This window comes from Capra hircus, chromosome 6 (assembly GCF_001704415.2).
Source record: "Capra hircus breed San Clemente chromosome 6, ASM170441v1, whole genome shotgun sequence".
In the NCBI taxonomy this organism is placed as follows: domain Eukaryota; kingdom Metazoa; phylum Chordata; class Mammalia; order Artiodactyla; family Bovidae; genus Capra; species Capra hircus.
Window position 1 is genome coordinate 57770316 of NC_030813.1, and position 25388 is coordinate 57795703.

At 43.8% G+C, this 25388-nt stretch overlaps 1 protein-coding gene across 5 annotated transcripts in view; it reads left to right on the forward strand.

The window, feature by feature from the left end:
- TBC1D1 (TBC1 domain family member 1) overlaps window positions 2933-25388 on the forward strand; it is a 226123-nt gene continuing 203667 nt past the window's right edge. For all 5 annotated transcript variants that reach the window (XM_018049366.1, XM_018049368.1, XM_018049369.1 and 2 more), the window contains exons 1-2: window positions 2933-3040; window positions 13077-13579. In XM_018049366.1, the coding sequence (XP_017904855.1) occupies window positions 13163-13579 (417 nt within the window). In that variant the 5' untranslated portion in view covers window positions 2933-3040; window positions 13077-13162. The remainder of the gene's footprint in view (window positions 3041-13076; window positions 13580-25388) is intronic.

The window sequence follows — 25388 nt, forward strand, 5'->3', positions numbered from 1 at the left end:
TGCCTCTGTCCCCCACCCCTCCCACTTCCTACCTTTGTGGCCTGATTAGCACCCCATCTGGCTGCCTACATTACTGAAGCTTGGCTGCACTCTGGGACTTCGGATGTGGGTGGGGTGGGGGTAGAGGGAGTTAATGAGGAAAAGCAAAGGGAGGGAAGGGCAGGATAGGAGTTCTGGCCAGGATGCTCTGTGTGCACTGTCCAGTCTTGACCTGACCAAGGTAGTTAGGTAATAGTTTCAACCATCAGCTGACTGGTTATGTATGAAAGACAGTTTGGGGTGTCAATGAAACTGGATGAGTGTGCCTGTCTTGACATCTAGCACTCTGGAGGTAAGTGTGCTCAGCAGGCTGCTGCAGAGAGGGAATGAGAACTGTATGAGTAAGCTGGAGACGAAGATGGGAAATAATTATGGTGTGATCCAAGATGTAACAGTATGGTTTAACTGGTGTGTGTGTGTGTATGTATGCGTGCTCAGTCAAGTCTAACTCTTTGCAACCCCATGGACTGTAGCCCGCCAGACTCGGCTGGTGTATCTGGTCTTATAATCTAATGAAGAACAATTGTCATAACCCAATAAACATTCTAATCATTGTATACATCTGTATATATTCCTTATCTTAAAAAAAAAGATTTGAGGCTAAGTACACAAACAATTTGCATTATAATAAAGAGCGAGCTGAGTGCTATAAGAGAGCTACACAATGGCCAGAGGGAAAGTGTGTTACAGGGGGCTTTAGCACTAGATCCCAGAACTTACTAGCTCTGTGGCCCCAAGAGGCATTAACCTCTGGATTTAATCATCTCTGCCCTGAGGAGTTTTTGCAAGGATTAGAGACAATACATATAAAGTGGCTTCCACAATGCCCCAAATAGACTAGCTCCCTCAATGAATAAGAGTTACCAGTATGATGAGTTTTAAATCAAGCGGTGGATAAAAATTTGTATCTCACCCAAATATAACACCCTTGTATGTGAGCATCCAGAGGAATGGGATCAGGGACCATAAGGTAGTCCTGATCAGAAAGACTCCTCCAAATGCCTCCTCAGCTCCTAGCAACTCACTCTTCCTGGAGGGAGAAGGAGGCAAGCAGGGAGGGGAGAACCTTGAACCTGTATTTGCATCCTGAGCCAGGGTAACAATAGCTGCTGCCACTACTTGAGGCCCACTATGTGCCACTGTGCTAAGCACTTTACACACACTTTCCCATTATATCCTCACAGTGCTCTTATAAAGTGTGTATTGGTCCCATTTAACAGGTAAAATGAATGGAGACCAGAGGTCCAGCAGCTTGCCTTAGCCAAACTGAGTGGTGGAGCTGGAATGTGGGTTCACATCCAACCCTGCAGTTCGAATTCAGCTACTTCCCTAAAGTCAGCTTGCAGCCACACTAAGCAAAAAATCCTGAAAGATGTCGCCCCCTTCCGTTGCCGCCCAGCCCCCTCTCACCTACCCCACGACCACCCTCTTCTTCTACCTTACCCTCTCTGCTCAGTCCCCCACTTCCCTCAGATCGCTGGCCCTGCCGTGGGGCGTGAAATTTACTTGGTAAGACAGGGATTTAGGAGGTTTGCCTGTTGGCTGAACCCTGCCATCTCCTAACCCTAGGAGCCTGCTCTCTCAGACGTCTTATATCTCCCTGGTGTCTCTCCTTACACTCTACAAGGCCACTGAGAACTAACTTCCCCAAACCTGACTCGAGGGTGGGCTCACGGAGGGATGCGTGTGTGTGTGTGTGTGAGAGAGAGAGAGACAGACAGATAAACGGTATGTGTGAGAGAGGGTAGGCACACGGAGGGGTGTGTGTGTGTTTGTGTGTGTGGAGGGGTGTGTGTGTGTGGAGGGGTGTGTGTGTGTGTGTGTGTGTGTAGGTGTGTGTGTGTGGAGGGGTGTGTGTGTGTGTGTGTGTGTGTGTGTGTGTGTGTGGGAGGGAGAGAGGGAGAGAGAAAGGGGGTGTGTGTGAGTGCGCGCGCGCGCTCTGGACCATCAGGGAGGGGAAAAGCGCCCGGCAGTCTAGCCCCTGCGTCATTCCGCAGTTGTTCGGAAATGGGTTAACGGGAGTTTAATAGGAAAAGACACTTCAGCTGTTCCCTGATTCCTTGATTCAGCCCCAGAGGATGCCCGCGCCTCAGTGCACTCCCTGACCTGGACGGGAAGAAGGGGTAATGTCGGGAAGAGCCTCCAGGAGGCTTGGCCACCTTCCCGTGTTGTGTGCAGTTTTCCTCTGTCCGTTTCGGGGAGAGGAGGCGAGGCTACCGCAGGGCAGTGAAGAGCGGGCTGGCAGTGCCACCTGCTGAGAGCCCCGCAGGCCCGGAGCGCGACTGGCAGTGCCACCTGCTATAAATAGGCTGCTAAGCACAGGGTTGGACCGCACATCCCTCCTCGAGGGCCTTAATAGGCGCGGGGTTCCGCGTCCCCGGAGCCCAGGGTATTCGTCTGGCCAAGACCCTGCTCCGGGGCTGGGTGCGGCGGCGCCCCGACACCCTCTCGGGGCTGAGGCTGGCTGCCCGGGAGCAGGTTGAGGATGGACCGCCCGGGAAGGGAGAGACAGGGAGGGGAGGGAGACCGCGGTGGACTGCACTGCAGCAGCTGTTGCCCGCGAGTGACTCGCCCGTCTCGGCCATGCCGCTCGAGCAGAGTCACACGGCGCTGTGGGGCGGGAGGGCGCATCGCGGCCCCCTCTTAGGTCCCTGGGGACCGAGTTGGGAGATCCCGGGTTCAGCCCTCCCCTCGCCTCCCCCGCGCTCGCCCTGCCGGGGAGGAGGAAACGCGAGTCGCGCGCAGACACCTCCTCCGCCGCCGCCGCTGCCGCCGCCGGCGTTCCTGCGCCTCGGTGCCTGTTGCTGCCGCCGCCGCCGCGGGACCCGCCGCGTCCTCCGCCGACTGGAGAAGAGGCGGGAGCCTTGCCCGTCCCCGCGGCTGGAAGAGAGCAGCCTGCCAGCCACGATGCGCGCCCCGCCTGCCCAGGCCGTCCCCGGGCTACCCCCGAACACCTGCGCGCCCCGGCCGGGTTCCGGGCTCTGAGCGCGCCGCGGCACAGGTAGGCGCTTCCCGGGGCCTCGCCCACGCCGCCCCGCCGCCTCCTCCCGGGGCATCCCGGCAGTCCCCTACCCCTTGCAGGCCCCTGCGCTCCGGGCTGGCGGAAAAGCTGGGATCGGGCACTCCAGGGGCGTTCTTGCTGTCCTTGTCGCGCAGAGGGTGTCTCGGGAGAGGAAGTTTATTGCCACCTCGTTGTCCCCGAGTTGGACGAAAGCGAAACCTTCAAGTTCAGAGCGACCCGGGAGCTCCCGCAGGCACCCTCCCTTTGCCCCTCCCTCCCCTCCTGCTCGCTGTCTTCGCATCTCCGTCCTCGCCCCTCCCGCCAAATATCTCTAGGGCTAGTGTGTTTGTAAGTCGACCAAACAGGGGAAGGGCGGTCAGAGTGACCCCAGGCCACCCTTTAAAAGTTCAGGGTACTTCGCAGTAGCAACTTGGCAGCTCCACCAGCGCGCGCAACATTTCTTTCTATGGGCACATCCTGTACCAGTCATTTTGAAACCCTGCTTAATTGTTTCTAGCAGCTTCCTGATCTGTCTGTAATTATGAGACCCCTCTAACTTCGCCACGAGTTGTTGTTGTGGGTGTAAGGTGTGTGTGTGTGTTTAAAAGAGATGTCATTTTCTTTGAAGTCCACCTAGAGGCGGCTTTACGTGTGGCTATTTCATTTAAAATAGATTATTCTCTGGAAGTTACTTAAAAAGGAAAAGAAATCGAAAGTGATGATTGTTCCTCCCACCAAACAGTTTGATTCTGAGTGCCCTGCATGAATTAATGGGTGTTCATTTACTTCGTATATCGCTCATTCTTTCTTTTAGATAATTGGGTGATTTTACTTACTGATAGTATATAATCAGACTTTGAAAGAGCATTTTTAAATTACCTATTAAAACTATTTTTTATTGGCGTATAATTGCTTTACAATGTTGTGTTAGTTTCTGCTTTACAGCAAAGTTAATAAAAGTGACTTGGCTTAAATAGGTCACATCTAGGAAACTTAGCTATCTCTAGAAGTCTAAACGTCTAAACCTTTTGCTCTGTGCTTAAACTGAACTGCAGAGTTCTTGATTAAAAAAAAAAAAAAAATCCCTTCTTTGGGACAACTGCAGTTCCTTCTCCTCCAAAGACTGGGGATGAGATTGGTAGGAGATTGAAGACTGGGGATGAGATTGGTAGGAGATTGAAGACTGGGGATGAGATTGGTAGGAGTAGAAGCATGGCCACCTCTGGATTTTGTTGTGCTTTGGGAACCTGCTGTGGGTGGGAGGGATTGGCCTGAGGAGTGAACAGGAGAGTGGTTTTAAGGGGCTGGGAATCCACCTTGCATGACAACTCTTTCTGTTTCTGAACACATGGTGTTCTATTACCATCTTGGTTGGGGATCCCGGAAGCGGCTGGGTTCCGAACGATTTTGTAGAGCTAAAGTGGCTTCTCTTGCTTGGGGAGGAGGTGTGTCTCCTGTTTAGCTCCAACTTGATGGACATGAGTTTGTGCAAGCTCTGGGAGTTGATGATGGACAGAGAAGCCTGGCATGCTGCAATCTATGGGGTCACAAAGAGCTGGACATGACTGAGCAACTGAACGGAACAGCTCTTTCCTGGGAACCTTGAAGACTGTCTTAAGAAATAAGGACATTGAATGAAAAAGTTTGCATAAAATAGGACTGACTGCTTTTGTAAACAGATACTTTATAATTGTTTCAAGTGGAAAGGTGTGGCAGTCTCGAATCTGCCTGCTTTTTTTTTTCATCCTGACAAGGTATAGGGAAAAAAGGCCATAAAAAGTGCTTGCTCTCCAAATTCCTCTATCGTATCCTGTTGATAAAGCCTGAGCTAGTGGATAGTGAGTGCAGCTGTGAATTAAAGGGCACTGTGTGAAATGTTTAGGGGAGATTGTCTGAAGTGAAGACAGTGTAGTATCCTGAGACCACAGTATCAATTGAGTGCAAAGAAATATAAAAGGGATTAAGTGTGGCTCAAAGTAGTGCCGGAAATCATCAAACAATCATTAAAATAAATGCCTTTCTGTGGACTTGTCCAGCCACTGGCAGACCAGTAAAACAGGGGAAAAATTCACTGGTGTAGTTATAAATGATTAGCATATTAGCATCAAAATGAAGTTTTGCAAATGGAACTCTCTGCTTAGTCTGCCTTTATCTTTCCCCCTGAGAGCTCTGGAGATTTCTCCTCTGTCTATGGTCATATTTCTGGTTTGGTGCAGCCATGTCCGGAGCAGACAATGGCACCTCACTCCAGTACTCTTGCCTGGAAAATCCCATGGATGGAGGAGCCTGGTAGGCTGCAGGCCATGGGGTCGCTAAGAGTCAGACACGACTGAGCGACTTCAGTTTCACTTTTCACTGTCAAGCATTGGAGAAGGAAATGGCAACCCATTTCAGTGTTCCTGCCTGGAGAATCCCAGAGATGGGGGAGCCTGGTGGGCTGCCATATATGGGGTCGCACAGAGTCGGACATGACTGAAGTGACTTAGCTTAGCAGGGCAGCCATGTCAGTGTTGACATTTTGTCCCATATGACTTTGTCATGGTACCAGATGTTTGAGGAAGAAAAGGGCAACTCTGAAGAAATTATTTGGCTTGCCCCATTTCCCTTATCCAGCCGTTGCCAATCTCTGTGTCCTACTTCCCAAGACACAGGAAGTGTCACCTGAAGACACCCTAGAAGGTGACCTTCACCAGAAGGGCCACAGTAGCAACCAGGTGTACCCATGTGCACAGCCAGGTGCTGGTGGGTGGCTCCTTTCAGTCCCAGATCTTGTGGGAGCTTCTAGGATGTACCACTGGCAGGCAGTATGCCATGTACCTGTTCCCCAGCATCTTCATTCACGATGGCGCCCAGAGTGGGGATGCTGCTTTCAGATTCCATCTTTGAATATGCTTTTAATTTTATCTCACCAAATGGCAACTCTTCAGGCCCTTTTACTGTCCTCACAGCATTTGTCTGAGGGTCCCCAGTCCCCACTCTTCAGATTCTCCAGGTGATCTAGCGTGTGTATTAGCCCACTTGGGGGCTTACATAGGTGTGCTCATGGGTGGGTACCCTGGCATAGTTTCCTTTGACCTTTTTCTTGTCTGCTGTGCTGCTCTTCTCAAATTTAATAGCCTCATTCATCCTCACACTTGATTTATCTTCCTTCCAGGCCCTCTTCTTTCCTTGGTCATTAAAACTTGGAGAAGTAAAATCTGTTCATTAAAATGGCTGTGAGTCCACTCAAAAACCAAGGAGTGTTAGGTTTGTATCCCTTTGGTGATGGCAAAGGATTTAGGTTTTCAGTACAGATTATGAACACCTTCGCTGACTTTTATTTTCATTGCTTGCTTTCCACATTTGAATAAAAATATTTTTAAAACAGATTCTTCACAAAATATATGAAGTTTTCCATTTTCAGGGTTTTTGACATTTTCAGGCCAAGATTTCCGTTCAATGGATTCTTAGATTTAAGATCAGTGTGTTCCTGTTCAGGTTTGAGATGTTTAGAAAATGATTGGTCATACTGGGGCCATGTGAAATGTTCTTGACACTTAGGTTTCAGTGAAGCTGTGCAGAATGTAGGAAATATGTTTTAGTACCAGCAAAGATGCATTTAATTTTGAGTGTGCCTGTTTCCTTTGAGACAAGAAGCAGCTATTTTTTGTTCTTAAAAAGAAGATGTACCCATTTAACAACACATTGTATATATATATACACACACATGCACACATAATCTGTGAATCTAAATTTCCAGAGGGGGGACCTTATGGGTTAGTTGTCAAACTTAATGAATCTGTACATGTAAAGTGCTTAGAACAATGCTTGGTAGTAAGCACACAATGTATATTGCTTATGCGATGATTATATTGGCTTGTTTTACAGTTTGAGCTTATCATCTTGACACTAGATTTAGGTTGCAATGCATGCGTGTGCAGTCATTCAGTCATGTTTGGCTCTTTGCACCCCCATGGACTGTAGCCCTCTAGGCTCCTCTGTCCGTGGGAGTCTCCCGGCACGAATCCTGGGGTGGGTTGCCGTTTCCTTCTCCAGGAGCTCCTCCCAACTCAGAGACTGAACCCGAGCCTCCTGTGGCTCCTGCATTGACAGGCAGACTCTACCACAGAGCCACCTGGAGAGTCCTTAGATTTAGGTTACTGATGTAAAATTTAGGTAGAAAAATAACCCTGCTCGTCTACTAGAATGATAGTTTAGTGTTACTTGCATCTGGAGATACTGTCAGATTGCAAAGAACAGAAATGTGGGCACATGGGAGGTCTGGATTCAAATCCTGCCTTTCTTATTTACTAGCTAGAGGACACTTATATAAAATGGGGGTGATGAAAAGACTCTTGTGAGAGCTGTAAGAACACAGAAGAGCATATGTGTAATATCCAATACTAGTTAATAGGTAATACTGACTCTGGAGTGGAAAGACCTGGGTCTGAATCCTGCTTCTGCCACTTGCTACTAGTATGACCTTGGGCAAGTGACCTCACTTCTCTGTGCCAGCAACTTCCTTAACGTTTCTCATTAAACTGGAGCCGATAATGGTAATTATAGTCCATAGTAGTTCTTATTCAGATATGGTAATAATGGTCTTCATTGGTCAGGGCTATTGTGAGTGCAAAACCTGTTAACAGACTCACAGGTAAGTGTAATTCTGTGTTAACAGTTGACTCAATTACTTTTAGGAGAATAACTTATAGCAGCCATGCAGGAGGGAAGGTTAGACATAACCCCTAGAGGCCAACTAGGACAATCCCACCCCACCCTTTTATCCTGGGCAATACCCTGGAAGAGAATACAGGAAGTGACAGTGATATTCTAAAGGACTAGGCTTGAATTGGCTCTGATTTATATAGGAAGGAAGTCATTCAAAACAGCATTGTTTTATGTGTCAAGTCAGAGAGGCAAAGCCAGGTGCTGGAGCGTCCACGATGAAGTAAAGGTTAGAACCACTAGCTCCAGGAGCCATTCAGTGAAATAGCCATGCTGGTGAAATAGCCAACTGCTTCAAAGACTTTGGGGACCCTCGAGCAGTTCCTGAGTGGGTAACACACTTCTCTGATTGGGTGGGATTCTGTGCAGGAAATGGACAAATAGCCGAGCCAAGCCAGTGATCTCACTGCATGCGATTAGAGTATTCAAGTGGCAGAATAATCCTGTTCAGCTGCAAGCTACTCCATCTAGAGTAAAGAACAGAAGGAAAAAAAATGTCATTGATTCTCAAGGGGAAATGAGTGTCCTTGGGGGTTTCCTGTCTCTCCGGCAGGTCCCTGACACCTAATCAGTATTGACTGGTTTCTAACCTGGCCTGGAGCTAGAAGCTTCCAATAGCCCTCCCTTCATCTATCTATCTCACTCTCCGCCCCTCCCACCAGCGTCTGAGAAGGTAGGGACTGCAGTGGATGGCTGGTTACTGGAAAGTCCCCATCCTACTCCCTGTGGTTTACTGGGAGGGAGGGAGTGGATGGGTGCTGGGAAGAGAGGGGGCTCCCAATGGCAGCCAGCTAACTCCCACCATCCCGTTTCTCGCTTCCTGATCAATAAACCCCAGGCTGTCTTCATGCACTTCTCCCACATTTATATTCCTGTAGGGAAGATCGGAGCAGCTTTCTATCCCCACACAGTCTCGGGGACATTTGGTATTTTACATTATGAAAATGAGATTCACCAGATTTTAGAGACAGAAGAAAACTTGGGGATGGTCTTGTTCCATCCTTTTGTAAGAGTAAACTTGAGATTTGGAAAAGAAATTTGTTTTCTCAGCCTCACACTTGAAAGTGTTTTTGTAAGAAAACAGGTTCTTTGCCACGCTTGGAAGGGAGTCAGGGACTTGTATTGTCCTAATTCTGTCACCAAACTTGGACAAACCATTTAGCTTCTTCAGTTTCCTCATTTCCTGTATGTAAGAAAGAAATTTCAGTGGCTTTAAAAGACCTTTCTAGCTTTAAAATTTTGTGATTTTAAATACATGCTTCCAGGGGTATTTATTATGGCAGGACTCAATAACAAGGTTATTGAAACTATTCTGATCAAAGAATGTCTGTATTTTGGGTCCCACCATGGTTAATGGGTTGTGGTGGGCAGGAGCTGTTGTAAAACACAGAAGATCTCGGGGAGGGGTAGGACTTCTGCACAGATGACTGCTATCAAGAACATGACTAACAGACCAGAGTATCTCTGAGATATGGAGCACAGGAGACTTCCTGGAATAGATGGTTCTCCCTGGGCCCTCAAGGATGGTCACAGGTTACATGCATATGATGTGGACTGAGATGGCTTAAAAATAATCTGATGGTTTGTTAGGAATGAGTGGCTCTTCTGTTTTATGTAACTTTTCATTGAACATTAGTTATTCACCGAATCTAAGTTACCATGAATCTTATGTCAGCAGAATCTGAATTACTTATAAATAATTAGGACTCCGTCTGAAGTAGAACTTATGATTTGATAGTTTATTGACAGTGTTAAGGTGTTAAGGTCCAGTCTGTTTTTTACAGAGAAACTAAGATGTGCCCCACCTGGTTGAAAAGTGAAAATCTGAGGCATCCAGATAGTTTTGACAGTGAAATTGCAGGACCAATTTGATGACTATTTACCAAATGATTGAAACGACTAAATTCTGTAATTTTTTTGCTTTATGCTTGTATTCCCTTAAAAAGAAAACTGAAAGTAATTCTGCTACACTGGTTGCCGCCATATTAATAACTGCCTCATCTACTCTCATTGATAGATCTTGGGTCTGTCCTTTGTAATAATTCTAGTCACTTCTTTAAACATGTCTTGGGATTAGCAGCTGTCAACAGTTAGAACTTGAAGAGATTCAGTTACAGGAGTGGAAGCTGAGCCAGACATTTAATGCCACTTTCACCTGTAGGTGAGAGAAATAAAAAAAGGAGAGACCTTTATTAATGGGGTTATATGAGCTTTTAGTCTGTTTTCATCATCAAGAGAAGCTTTACTTTAAAAGAAAAGAGATAGGGAATACAGTATTATGAAACATATTAGCACTCTAAATAAAATATGGGCTTATTTCCAAACTTTGAAACATCTGAAATTTAAAAATTAGCTTTTAACCATGTTCAAATTAATTATAAAAATTCATTCTTTGGATATATGCATATATGTCACAAAGTAAACATAGAGTAAAGAGAATAGACTTCAGTTGTAGTTCAGAAATGGTTTAGAATTTGAATACTGATTTCAGAAAGCCCAAACCTTGTGAGCTTAAGATGCTTACAGACTTGTTTAGGGACACCTATTCAAACCTTTAAAGTAAATGTGACGTTTAGGTGCAAAGTGCAGCGGGGCCTCGTGATGGCTGCCTTGAATCACCATGGATGAAAGAGGCGACAGTTGCTTGAGCTAGGACTGGTCTATGAGTTGGGATTAGGTTAGAGGACAAGAGTGGGGTCATTGGAAGAGTCTCCTTGGGTTGTCAATGATCCTGTTTTTTCATTTCATTGAGAGAGTCTCCTTGGGTTGTCCATGATGCTATTTTGTGAGCAGAGGTACCAGCTGCTTTGTTCTAGACCACCTTTTCGATTTTTTTCAATAGCAAACAGCCAAAGAAGATAGAAATAGTGTCCCTCTCTGGAAGATACTCTAGAATTTAAGGACAGACATGCTTACTCCTTATTATAAAATATTCAGGCCTCCAAATCTCAGGTGCCTCTCCTGTAACCCACTGTGGATACAGATGTCACCTGGCCTGTGGGAACTGAAGGTCAGGGAACCAGCCACAGTGCTGCCTCTGTGGCTACTACTGTTGCTCTGAGTAATAAATTGTCCTTTGACGTGGGAGTCTCATGTCCTCTATCAGGAGGCTAACTTGTGGCAGGCTGACTTGTAAGTTTGCAAGCAGGGTAAACTCTCGGGCTCTCTACAGTTGGTGACAGGTATTATGTTCCTGACAGAGAGAACAGTATGCACTGTGGCACAGAGGCATGAGAAATCCCATCACATGTGGAGAACCGTGTCTAGTTACTTATCTTCAGAGCCAAAAGCTGCATGTGCCTATGCGTGCGTGCTCAGTCTCTCAGTTATGTCTGACTCTTTGCAACCCCATGGACTGTAGCCCACCAGGCTCCTCTGTCCATGGAATTTTCCAGGCAAGAATACTGTAACTAGTTGCCAGTTTCTACTCCAGGGGATCTTCCCAGCCCAGGGATTGAACCTGCATCTCTTGCGTCTCTTGCATTGGCAGGTGGATTCTTTACCACTGCACCAGCTGGAAAGCTCCCAAAGCTGCGTTTTAAAGGAGTATATGTGGTTGGAGATATGGAAAGGACCAGATTCTGAAGAGATCCTATATGCCATGTCAAAGAGTAGATTTTATGGGGGCTGTGATTAAGAATTTAGCAGAGGAGTGATATGATCAATTTTATGTGTTGGTTGAGTTACTCTAAGAAATACATGAAGGCAGGATTGAGTGTGGGGGCACCTTTTCTCCAGTTGAGAAAAAAAGTAAGATTTATTTAGATGTTAAGTCAGTTAAGAAGCAGTAATAGAGTAAAGAAGGGATTTGAATGACTGTCTTAGTCATTCAGGCTGCTGTCACCGAATATCACAGACTGGGTAATCTATAAACAATGGAAACTTATTTCTTACAGTTCTGGAGAACGGGAAGCCCAAGATCAAGGTGCTGGCAGATTCAGAATCTGGTGATGGCTGAATTCCTAGTTCATAGACCGCTCTCTTTTCCCTGTGTCCTCGCATGGTAGAAGTGGAAAGAGAGCTCTCTAGGTCTCTTATAAGGGCACTCAGTTCAGTTCAGTTCAGTTCAGTTCAGTTGCTCAGTCGTGTCTGACTCTTTGTGACCCCATGAACCGCAGCACGCCAGGCCTCCCTGTCCATCACCAACTCCCGGAGTTCACTCAAACTCACGTCCATCAAGTCGGTGATGCCATCCAGCATCTCATCCTCTGTCGTCCCCTTTTCCTCCTGCCCCCAATCCCTCCCAGTATCAGAGTCTTTTCCAATGAGTCAACTCTTCCCATGAGGTGGCCAGAGTACTGGAGTTTCAGCTTTAGCATCATTCCTTCCAAAGAACACCCAGGGCTGATCTCCTTTAGAATGGACTGGTTGGATCTCCTTGCAGTCCAAGGGACTCTCAAGAGTCTTCTCCAACACCACACTTCAAAACCATCAATTCTTTGGTGCTCAGCTTTCTTCACAGTCCAACTCTTGCATCCATACATGACCACTGGGAAAACCATAGCCTTGACTAGACAGACCTTTGTTGGCAAAGTAATGTCTCTGCTTTTGAATATGCTATCTAGGTTGGTCATAACTTTTCTTCCAAGGAGTAAGCTAGGATATATCAAATGTGGTTGTTGAAAGTCACCCATAGAGAAGGGAAAATTACCTCTTGAGTGATTTTGAGTCTCATACAAAAAAACACCCTCTATTGATGAGAAGAGACATGGGGTGTGTATAGTACATGAATGAAACAAAATATTTGTGATGGTGTTTAGAATGTAATAGTCACCAAGTATGTGTTAATAGAATTTGAATTCGTGATTTGGAACCTCTGGGCTACATCGGGGAGAGCCTTTAAAAATTAAGGGGTGTCATAAGTGATAAGGTCAGTTGTTGAAAACTGGTCTGGTTCAATAGACTGTCATGATAGATACCTGACTTTTTTCTTGCAAGATTACTTGGGGGAGCCACCAGTGCTGAATTTAGTCATCTTAAAAAAATGTCTTGCAATGTACGTTAAATAATACAGCAGGGTTTAAAGCCGTCCAAGCAGCACTATATTATTTTCTATGGAGCTGTCCTCTGTTGACTCTGAGGCTTGAGTTTAACAGGAGTCTCCCATTGGGAGCTTTGTAACCCGTAGTGAGTGTGACAGTTACAGCATTTTTAGGTTTTATATGTAATACAATTTAAAGAAAGCTCTTTCTAGGCAGAGCAGCTTATTTGAGCTAATATCCATTTCTTCGTCTATTTGGGTTTCAGACTCTCAAGCGCTGAAATAATCTCTTTGAAAGTAGCTATTGCCATGACTTCATTAAATTCTAATGCCTCTGTTTTTCTCCCACAGGATTCAGAAGCATGTGAAATAGATTGCTTGGTCTAAAATAGAAAAACAGTGGCAACGTTTTGCTGAGTTTCCAGACCTTTCCCAACATGGAACCAATAACCTTCACAGCAAGGAAACACCCATTCCCTAACGAGGTCTCAGTGGACTTCGGCCTCCAGCTGGTGGGCTCCTTGCCTGTACATTCTCTGACTACCATGCCCATGCTGCCGTGGGTGGTGGCAGAGGTGCGAAGGCTCAGTGGGCAGTCTTCCAAAAAGGAGCCTGGCACCAAGCCAGTCCGCCTTTGTGTTTCGCCCTCTGGATTGAGATGTGAGCCTGAGCCAGGAAAAAGTCAACAATGGGATCCATTGATCTGTTCCAGCATCTTCGAGTGTAAGCCTCAACGAGTTCACAAACTGATTCACAATAGTCACGACCCAAGTTATTTTGCTTGTCTGATTAAAAATGATGCAGCCAATCAGCAGAGTATCTGCTATGTGTTCAAAGCCGATGATCAAACAAAAGTAAGTGGAGGTGGGGATTTAAAAAATGGGTGTGGCTGGAAGGTCTTTGTTGTATGGGGTTAGAGCATTTACGTGTACTAGAATTAATAAGGAACTAATGCTGCAGTTATACAAGATTATTTCACTGGATTTTGGTTTATGGGGATGGTTTCTTTATAATCTTTAAGATCATTTGATAATAGATATTTTATTAAAATGAGAAGTTTATGAGTTCAAAAATTCACAGAGAAATCTTTCGAAACATATGCAGAAGAGCTAAACTACTAGGATTCAGATCATTTAAGATGTGTGTCCTGAAGCAGTGCTTCTCAAGCGGAAATGTGCCCATGAATGACCGGGGGAATGCAAAATATGATCCAGTAGGTCTGGGATGGACCCTGAGACTGCATTTCTAACAAGTTGCCAGATGATGTGGGCACTGCCCCTTTGCAGATTGCACTTTGAGTAGCAAAGTTCTAGATCAGCGAGTTCTACGTTTTTGATGCTGTTAACAAAAATATATTTATTTGTAAGCTGTCTAAGAGTCTTATTAGTCAGTTTCCCAAAGTATCATGTTCACTTAGGCAGAGACCATTCATAAAAAGTAGTGGCTGTGAATCTAAGTTTTGATACCTTCAGTTGTTTTTTGTTTTGTATTTTTTGGGGGGCCACCTTCAAGTCTATCCTCACTGGCTTGTTGTTGTTATAGCTTATGATATGGCTGAGAAAAATATTATAAAAGAAGTGATAAAAACATCACCAGCTCTACTATTTTCTTGTTCATTTGTGCTTGTATTGTTGTTAGCATTTGTTTGCAGTTCTCTGCAGGGCTCCTTTGAAGCCACGTGGCTGTTTTGTGAGAGTTAGTTTAGGTATGGTTGAAAATATAACCCTGACAGCCACTTTCTCAATTGTGTCCGTGTAAACTGAGATTTGGTCCAGCTTCGGGAAGCAGACGAGCAGGTGAGGGTGTTAACCCTTAGAGTGAGAAATGCCCACGCTCGTCTTGAGTGCCTTGTGTGCCTGTGTGGCGGGCCTGTGTGGCTGTTTCCACACGCACCGCGGCAGACTCTGAGGATGCTAATGCCAATCCTGGTGGTAAACATAGCGTTAACATGCATTCACTACCTTGTATAAAATAGATAGCTAGTGGGAAGCTGCTGTATAGCACCGGGAACTCAGCTTGGTACTCCGTGATGACCTAGAGGGGTGGGATGGGCAGGGTGGGAGGGAGGCTGAGGAGGGAGGTGCTGTATACAGGCTTACGGCTGATTCACGTTGTTGTACAGCGGAAACTAACACAACATTGTAAAGCAATTATCCTCCAATTTAAAAAAAATTGTCAGTAACTGTAAAGAGAAATGCTAATGTTTTGTCCCTACACCACACTTTTTTTTTTTTTTTCATAACCTCCAGGGTGCACAAACCTCATTTGAAAATTCAAGGTTTTCGCCAGGCAGTTAAACACAACTCAGTCTGTGGCCAGGACGAGTGTCAGGAACTCAGAGTGGAGTTTAACACACCGGAGTGTAAGGAAGGCTTTTTGAAATAATGGCTCACCTGGAGCTTAAAACCACTATTTTACATACAGAATTGGATATCTTCTTATTCAAAAGCAGTTGATGTTATTGTTCATGAATCTCCGGTGGGACAGAGGCCTGGTTCAGAGGTCAGAGGGACTGACTTCCTAGACTCCAGTCCTGTCAACCATCTATAAAGTCAGTGGCCTTAGGCAACACTGAGTCCGTTTCTTTATCTGTAAAATGCGGCAATCATAGTCACTGTCTCAGAGAGCTGCTGGGAGGACTACATGAACCAGAAAGGGACCTGAAACTAGTAAGCATTTATGCCAATAAAAATTTCCATTAAAGAAAGTTTTATCAGAAGCAGATTTTACGCTAATTCCATTTCAAATCTTAAGCAAAAACAAAAAGACCAAGATGAGCGTCTTCAGCTCTCAGGATGCAATCCCGGTCAACCTTGAGCGACGTTTTTAATAAGCCGGACATTAAAAACAAAACAAAACTGCTTAAGTGAACTTAATGGTGCTCTTATTTGGGCAAATTCCAGAATGAAAATTAGAGGACTGTACAGCCTCTTCTCCACGCCAGCTCTGTATAAGGACTGTTTCCTTGGGGGCAGTCTCTGCATGGAGTAGCTGTTCAGTACTTTATACTTCTGACTCTTTCCCAAAATCTTTTATAGCCATCTGAGAACAGGCTTCCAGCCAGTCATTCAGCTACCTGACAGGAAGAAGAGATTTATAACTAAATTCTGGAACTGGGGCTTCGAGTCGTGCTGAAAGTAGGGAATTGACCTCTCTCTACGTTCTAAAAAGCCACGGTAGAAATATGAATCCGTCCTTAAGTTATCTTTGGCTTGCTTAGAATTTTTACAAACACAGATTGCCAGTACTCCGAGTAATAAATTGCTGTCATCCCGCTTGTTTCATAAAAGAGTAATTTGTAACATAGGCATCTCAATCAGTGATTCTCTTGTTGAAAACTGGATAGTGAGGCAAACTGGCACTGATTCTAGCTGGCACGATGCTGGGTTCTTGGGTCATCCTGGCACCCTGTCTCACCACAGAGCATTATCTGCTGTGGGAGCAACTTAACCTGTGTCATCGTTTCTCCAGACTATTTGTAATGTTTGCTCAGAGAAATAATGCTATTAGCCCTCTTCTAGATAAGGGAGATCAGTATCCACCTGTTTGCCAGAGGAGACTATATGCATTTACTGCCAGAGTCATAAGCACAAAACCACCATGAGAGTAAATCTTTGAACAGCATATAGATTAACTTACTGACGAAGGTCTGAGAAGAGACATGATAGGGAATAGTTTTATAAGCTTAGTATGAAATTATGTGTCCCATTGTATGCTTCATAGAATATATTCAAGATGTTCCACAGAGAAAGGCCTCCATGATCAAAATACATTAGGACAGCATCTCAGACTTTTTGATCTGAAGATGCTTTTCATTCTTAAAAATTATTCAGTATCCCAAAGAGCATTAATGTGTGTTATGTCTATTAATACTTACTATATTAGAAATTAAAACAGAGATAGTACAAAGGTATTAATTGAAAAAGTGATAAGTTCCTTATGTGTTAGCCTGAATAGTTTGTTTTTTTTTTTTTTGTAAAAACAATTGTATTTTCCCAAAAATTTTAGTGATAAAACTGACATCGTTTAATTTTGTTTGCTTGGTTTTTTGGTTTTTTTGGAAATCTCTTTGATGGCTGGATTAGTGGTCAATTATTAATTCGCAGCTACTTCTCCACTCATTCTGTTTGTGATATGTTGTTTTGGTTGAGCATATTAAGAAAATTTGGCTTCGCACAGATGTGTACTAGGAAAATGGAGAAATATTTTTGAGGCTTTTTAGAAAATTATGGATATTTTTCTTTAATGCTATACATAAACTAGACAAATGCAATTTCTTAAAGGTTTGTTGCAGTGTGCAATCCGGAACCATATCAAAGCACTTTTTGCACTTTCTTATGTTAAAATCCATTAGTCTGTCTTGTGCTTTAATGAATATTTTAAGCACAAATGATTCTGTAACATAATGCAGTGATTATTCAGAAAACATTGGTTCGCTGAATTATACAGACCATACTCTAAAAACTGTTGTATTAGGGAAACAATATATTTTCTGTCTCACTCTTTAATTGTACATTTGTCCATTAAGTTTCTAAATTTATTGAACCATGAATTACATTTTTCTCATAACATCCAAGAACATCCCTCCAAACACATGTGGACACAGTAGCATAAGGTTCTGAGTTAAAGTTTAATTTTAAGTTAGAATCCATGGCAGGAAATTTTAAAAATCCACTCTGGAAGACAGATAGCTACGTGGGTGACCCTGAGTAGGTCTTTACCTCATCATATGACAAAGAAATCAAGAGTTCCTCCTGGACTCACCCCTAGGAAAAGTGTAAAGTCTAAGAGAATTATCTCAATATTCTTTCCTTCTCCAGTTCTTCAGCTTTGTCTCTTCTAAGAAGAACATCAGCTTGGCCACTCACTTGAATGTTACTTCAGCTCACTCAGAAGAGTATTTACACTTTAATCCTTTTTTTTTTTTTCCTTAAAAAAATCTACAAAGTAAAAAGCTCTGCTGCCTTTAAAAGAATTTCCAGCACTGAGTTTCAGGCAGTGGAAGTGTTGGGCTGGGGCTTCTGACTGTGTATGTTGCTGTTTTATGTCAATGAATGGAAAGAATGGATTTTGAATGAGGAATGACAAGGATTATTGAGCTGGTAATAAATGGAAGAGAAGTGTAGGCTGGTGTTAGGTGAGGGAATGGACAGTTCATGGGAGCTGGGGTAAGGCAGAAATTGGGGTGTATGGGAGTAGTTTTGCTATAAGGACCCATTCTTCTTCAGCTGACTTATACTTGTAACCTGTCCTGGATTTTCCAACACTGTTTCCCACTTTAGTTAGGGCTGATCTGGGCACAACAGTCTGTCCAGTCTGGGCACAACATGGAGGTTTCGTAACTGTGATGGATGTCATGAATGAGCAGAGCTTCCCCTCCCTCACCCTCCCTAAGAGCATCGTGGATTTGCTAGAATCTTGCTAGCTTCATTTCTCCCTTTTCTAAGGAGGAAATGTTATCTCTTGCTGCAAAATAATGAAGTACTAAAACCTTAGGGACGAGGAGGAAAGAAAAGTATGCCAAAGGAGCATGGGGTAAGGGATAGAGGAACTGGGGTGACTGCATGAAAAGGTCTAGAAAGAAGTCTACTTCTAGAAAGACTTTTCTAAGTGCTGCCGAGGAAGGCATGATTGAGAGAATGTTAGTGTCGTTTGAAAGAATGGGTTTCCTTTTCTATGATTTTTGGCAACGAAACTGCATTTCTTAAAAGTGAGCTATATTTGAGGCTGAACTCTGTGGGCTCCCATACTGCTCGTTTTAAGAGTGCTTAACTATTGATGTATTTAACTTAAGAGCAATAAAGGTTTCCTTTTGAAATTTCCGGTATAGGGCCAATGTAGTCTCACATGAGACCCTCTAAGCACACTATCTTTCTCAATAACTGATGGACTACCACCCCACCAAGCCTCTCTGGATTCATTATGTTACATATCAATTGAAAAGGTGGTCTAAAGTTATTTTCCTGTGATTAGCAGGTTTAATACTTAAGTCCACTATATAAGCCCAAGTTGCTTTGGCTGAGTTTTATGATTTAATTAACAATTTTAAAAAATTTGGTTTTGATCATAGCTTTGTTCACTTTTGTTGCACTTTTACCCATCATTCATTTGTCTTAATAATTCCCCATCTGCTTGGAATTTTAAGTTATGACTTAAAATGTGCATCATTTATTTCAGGATTTTCAATAGAGGCTGGCTTCGGTGGCATCTCTTGCTTGGCTGTTATATTTGCTGGCTCATTACTTTCTTTCTTTGCTGGAGTGAAGATCGAAATTATAACACTGAGCTGGAGTGTTTTTGTTCCTGAGAGTGATTACTGAAGAGCATAGTATTATTTTGCAGCTCTTCTAATCTAGCGCCTTTTTGCATGGAGTGTTCATAATTTTTAGATATCAGACAAGAGTCTTTCTTTGCTACTCAGGGAATGGTTCTGAGAAGGCTTTGTGGCATATGTTTTGGAGGATTTTTTCATGGATGTTAAAATTGCCACGTGGCATCTTTTATCCCATCCTGGTTGTTATGTAAGGTTTCACCCGGGGGCCTACTCAGTGGCTATGACGCAGGGTATGGGTGCACGGAGCAGTGTGTCTGTGTCCACCCATCAACACTCGACTGTCTGTCACCCTAGACAGAAGCCGGTTGCTTGGTACAGGGATTGGCAGGGACTCTTTTTCATCTATAAAAAGAATGTCCTGGACTGCATGAACTCCAAAGTATTTGTTGGAAGGTTTGGGTCCATGACACAGGATTGATTATGCAATTTATTTTTGGCTTTGAGAGATGAGTCTGAGGGTTTCAGAAGCATCCACCTTGTGATCGGTGTCTAGATAATTTCTTTAGACATCTTTATTTTCAATGCATATCACTTTTTATAGCTTTGCATTTTCCCCTGATTGCTTTGCATTGGTAATTATTTTTAAAAATCTGTTCCTAAGAATAGACTTTACAAGTGTCTTGAACCTAAAGTTGACTTGTGTCTTAGAAGGACTTATTTATAGCCTAGACCTCCAGTGTCCAGGACAGTCACTGGTAGTTGTCTGCGGCTGTTGAGCACTTGGAGTGTGGCAGGTCTGAACTGAAATGTGTTGTAAGTGTCAAAACAGTGGATTTCAAAGACTTGGTTGGAAAAGAGGAATGTAAAATATCTCGATAATTTTCTATTTTGGTTGCATTTTGAAATCACAATATTTTCTATATATTGGGTTAAATCAAATATAATAATAAAATTAATTTCATCTTTTACTGTATCTTTATGAATGTGCCTACAAGAAAATTTTAAATTACATATGTAACTTTCATCTTCTACTAGTCAGCCTTTGATAAGCTACCTAGAAAAGATTTCTGGAAATAAGTTGAACATTTAATTCAGCTTTTCTGCTTTCCTTTGCTGCCTTCTATTTGTTAGTGATAGAATTTTGCTCAAAGTTACTCTCAAAAAAAATCACATTAAACACTAGGACCTGTTTTTAATTCTAGGTGCATATTACAGTGGTTAAGAACTCTGTGGGCTGCTAGTTTGGAATATGGTGAAAGAGATAAATCTCTTGTTTCTAATTTTTATCTTTTTGAGTGCTTGTCCCCCTTCTGGATGGTTAAGTGTCCACCCCACTAATTGCAGCCTGTGATCCTGAACCACCAACCAGAACAAGCCAACTGGAGACTAAGCCCAGTTCAGAGAAAGTCTCAGAAGAGGCTGGATTAGGAATGGGGCTTAGGGGAGGACTTCGATGCAGGATGTACCAGAAAACTACATGTGACTTCAGGGCAGAAAAGGAGCTGCTTTCAATTCCAGCAGAACATCAGAAGTCATCCTTTCCTGTCCTCAAGTGATGTATTTGAAATGTTACAGATATTACATTAATTCTTTCTTTGAAATGCAACTAATGTACATTTATTTGGCTGGGTGCTAGGGTACAAAGTCAAGTAAGCCATGATTGTCCCCTTAAGAAGTAGCATGATGCTTTATGTGCCAAATATAGATTCTGAAGGCTGCACCGCTGGGAGTTAGCAAACATCTGTAAGTTATAAAAGAGCAAATTTGAGAGACTGTGAGGAGGCCTAGTGTGCTCATAATAAGTGCCTGAAGTTATGTGAAAAGCTGCTGTATACAAAACGAAGTAGACAATTTCTAAATTGCTCCAGAGGGCAGAACTAGGAGCAAGAGAAACTTCTAGAGACTGATTTTTGGCTCCTCCTGACAATGATAGCCATCAAATAATTAAATGGGTCATATCGAACAATGGACATGGCTGGAGGTTCCACCTGGCAAGTCATCATCTTCCTGTGTCCGCATATACTACCTGACAACGTTCTCTTTTGTTTCAGAAAACGGAATTGTTCCTAAATCTCTTACGCTGAAATGAAGTTGTTTCCTGAAATGTTTAGTTCTTCTCATACCTCTGTCTTCTGGAAGGACCTTCCAAATGTAATTTGGAAGGCATTTGAGTGGGTTTTAAAGATCCTCTAGGTACTTCCCAGGCTGATGAGTTTGGTGCAGATTGAATGGATGTCCTAAGTGGTGGCGCTAGTGGTAAAGAACTCACCTGCCAATGCAGGGGACATACGAGACACAAATTCAATCCCTGGATCGGGAAGATCCCCTGGAGGAGGGCATGGCAACCCACTCCAGTATTCTTGCCTGGAGAATCCCATGGAAAGAGGAGCCTGGCAGGCTGTAATCCATGGGGTCGCAGAGAGTCAGACACAACTGAAGTGACTTAGTACACACTCATGCACAAGTAGAGGATAGAACGTATCAAGCCAAAGTGGGACAAAGGTGTGCAGAGTTGTCCATTGTGGCTGGAGCTGCTGTGATGTGGTGTTTTGCAAATTGCATGGTCAGAGATGCGACAGGAAAGAAAGACTGGAGTCAGGTTTTACAGGGCTTGATCTATGTTGTTAAGGATATTGGGTATTTTTCTTAAGAAGGTTGTGCTATGTCAGCCACGAGAGGTATTAGGGAAGTGAAATAATTATATTTGTTTTCAGATTTTGAAGTAGTGAAATGAGATAGAAGAGGGAGATCAGTTAGGAGGCTATCACAGTAGTCGTGTAAAAAATCGAGCAGTGTCTTGATCCACAAGTATTATACGAAGTGGTTCATTTCTGCTAAATTCATGTTGATGTCTTCTGATCACCTTCCTCTCCAATACCCAGAAAATTTTTAATAGTCTGTTTATTGGCCTCTAATGGATCACAACAAACTGTGGAAAATTCTGAAAGAGATGGGAATACCAGACCACCTGACCTGCCTCTTGAGAAACCTATATGCAGGTCAGGAAGCAACAGTTAGAAATGGACATGGAACAACAGACTGGTTCCAAACAGGAAAAGAAGTACATCAAGGCTGTATATTGTCACCCTGCTTATTTAACTTATATGCAGAGTACATCATGAGAAACGCTGGGCTGGAAGAAGCACAAGCTGGAATCAAGATTGCCAGGAGAAATATCAACAACCTCAGATATGCAGATGACACCACCCTTATGGCAGAAAGTGAAGAGGAACTAAAAAGCCTCTTAATGAAAGTGAAAGAGGAGAGTGAAAAAGTTGGCTTAAAGCTCAACATTCAGAAAACGAAGATCATGACATCTGGTCCCATCACTTCATGGGAAATAGAGGGGGAAACAGTGGAAACAGTGTCAGACTTTATTTTTGGGGCTCCCAAATCACTGCAGATGGTGACTGCAGCCATGAAATTAAAAACACTTACTCCTTGGAAGAAAAGTTATGACCAACGTAGACAGCTTATTAAAAAGCAGAGACATTACTTTTCCAACAAATGTCTGTCTGGTCAAAGCTGTGGTTTTTTCAGTAGTCATGTATGGATGTGAGAGTTGGACTGTGAAGAAAGCTGAGTGCCAAAGAACAGATGCTTTTGAACTGTGGTGTTGGAGAAGACTCTTGAGAGTCCCTTGGACTGCAAGGAGATCCAACCAGTCCATTCTAAAGGAGATCAGTCCTGGGTGTTCTTTGGAAGGAAACTCCAATACTTTGGCCACCTCATGCAAAGAGTTGACTCATTGGAAAAGACTCTGATGCTGGGAGGGATTGGGGGCAGGGGGGAAGTGGACGACAGAGGATGAGATGGCTGGATGGCATCACTGACTCGATGGTCGTGAGTCTGAGTGAACTCCAGGAGTTGCTGATGGACAGGGAGGCCTGGTGTGCTGCAATTCATGGGGTCGCAAAGAGTCGGACACGACTGAGCGACTGAACTGAACTGAACTGAATGGAAGAGAAAGTCAGATAAGACTTCCTGTCCTACTGATGCTGAAGTGCTTGGTTCCTAAAGAATGATAAGAAAAATAACACAGAACTGAAATTCCTGGTCTGCTCTTGCTTGGTCTTCTGAGTATTGGTATCTCCCGTCTTAAAAACAAGCCAGCCTCTAACCCCGTTTCACATCCCAGCTGCCTCCAGTATCTGGTCCAGTCTTCTGCTCCATTTTTCAACAGTTGCCATGGTGCCTACCTTTGGTTCTACTTTCCCATTTTATTATTTTTTTTAATTGTTTAAGTGGAGGGTAATTGCTTCAAATTTTTTTAAATTTATTTTTAAATAAATAAAAATGGGGTCTTCGTTGTTGCACACAGGCTTTCTCTAGTTGCAGTGAGCAGGAGGCCACTCTCTAGTTGAAAAGCGAAGGCTTCTTATTGTGGTGGCTTCTCCTGTGGAGCCTGGGCTCTAGGAATCACAGACTTCACAAGTCAGCTCACAGGCTTAGTTGCTTCACAGTATGTGGAATATTTCCAGACCAGAGATGGAACCCATGTTCCCTGCATTGGAAAGTGGATTCTTAACCACTGGGTCACCAGGAAAATCCCCATTTTTTCCTTGGTTTACCAACTGGCTTCTGTCTTGATCATTCCACTGATGGCTCCTACATGTCAGCAGTCCCTTGTAGCTTGTGAAATCTGGTTGTCCCTTCTCTGTACTTCTCTCATCCAGTAACTCTGATGTAGTCGACAAGACATTGTTTGTCCTATCTTAAAGCATTCCCTTCTCTTGGCTTTTGGAAAACCACAACCTGATATTTTCCCTTTGCCTCTAATAAGTGGTTTCTACACAGTCTCCTTTGTTGGATTTTCGTCTTCTTAATTCTGAGTTGTACATCCCTTGAGACTGTCTTCTATGTTTCTCTCTTTGACACACTTTCCAGATGAACTCATCATAGCAGTAAATACCACCTATTTGATGGGGACTCTCAAAGTTAATTTATTGCCTAGACTCACCAGTGAGTTCCAGACTCATCTATCCAACTCTGAACTTGACTTCTACTTAGCCACTACATAGGCATTTTGAGCTCAACATGGTTAAAATAGGACCCTTGAATTTATTCCCCACTAACCTGTGGTTTTTCCGTCTTCTGCAGCTCTTAAGTGACAATGACAGTTGCTACAGCCAAAATCTAGGAGTCATCTTTCTCTTATATTTCTCTCTTTCGTTCACACTCTCATCCAAATTACTCAAGACCCATTTCAAATCTGTCACTGCTCTGATTCCGTGGCTAATCCTGAGCCCACGACTCCACCATTTCTCATCTGGAATGTTGCAGTACTTCCTAACTTTTCTTTCTGTTTCCTTTCTTGCTTCTTCTTTCCACCAAGCTAGCATCCAGAGCACCTCTAGAATAGCTACCAATTCATGCCACTCCCCTGCTCAAAAACCTCTCTAAGGACTTCCTGATGTACTTGGACTAAACTCCTGTATTTCTGCTGGAGTTTCCACATGGACCTCATTTCCCACACTCTTCTCGGTGCTCTTTGGACCCCAGCCACCCTGGTGTTCACATGGCTTAAATGTGACAACCTACTTCTCCACACGAGGTCTCTGTATTTGTTGTTGCCTCTGCCTGGAGAGCACTGCTCCCAGCTCTTCATGTGGTTGGTTCTTTAGACTGTTATGAACTCAGTTCAGCCTCATCCTCCAGTCTCCCAGTCAAAAGTACTCCCACACCAATCACTGACACTTCATTAGATTTTAATGTCTTTGTGGTGGTGGTGGTTTAGCCCTAAGTCGTGTCCGACTCTTGCAACCCCATGGCCTGTAGCCCCCAGGCTCCTCTGTCCATGGGGATTCTCCAGGCAAGAATACTGGAATGGGTTGCCATTTCCTTCTTTAGGGGATCTTCCAGACCCAGGGATCAAACCCACTTGTCTTACGTTACTGCATTGGCAGGCAGGTTCTTTACCACTAGCACCACCTGGGAAGCCCTACAAAATGTTTTTGTCATGCTTATCATTATCTGGAACTGTCTTGCTTTTGTGTGCTTCCTTGTTTACAGTCTCCTGACCTGCCAGAGCAACAAGAGAACAGGGCCCTTGCCTGTCTTGTTCCAGGCTAGACCCTGGCACCTGAACCATGCCTGCTACAGGGGGTTGCTTCATGAATGTATGAGTGGATGTTACCTTTTGTATTTGTTCTTGGAGGATGTGGTCCTCCCTTTTTATTTTTAATGTTTTGGCCAAATCTCGGCTGGAAACCCCCTGTGCAGCCATATTATTAATAGTTTATTTCCTTGTTCTTCCTCTTCTTCCTCATCAGTACAGATTTCTCTTGTTCAGCCAGAATTTCAGTCTTAGACACCATCGCTCTCTTCCCATCCCTACTGAGTGTTTTTCCCCTCGGAGTCTTTGTTCATGATAGTACTCACTGCCTCTC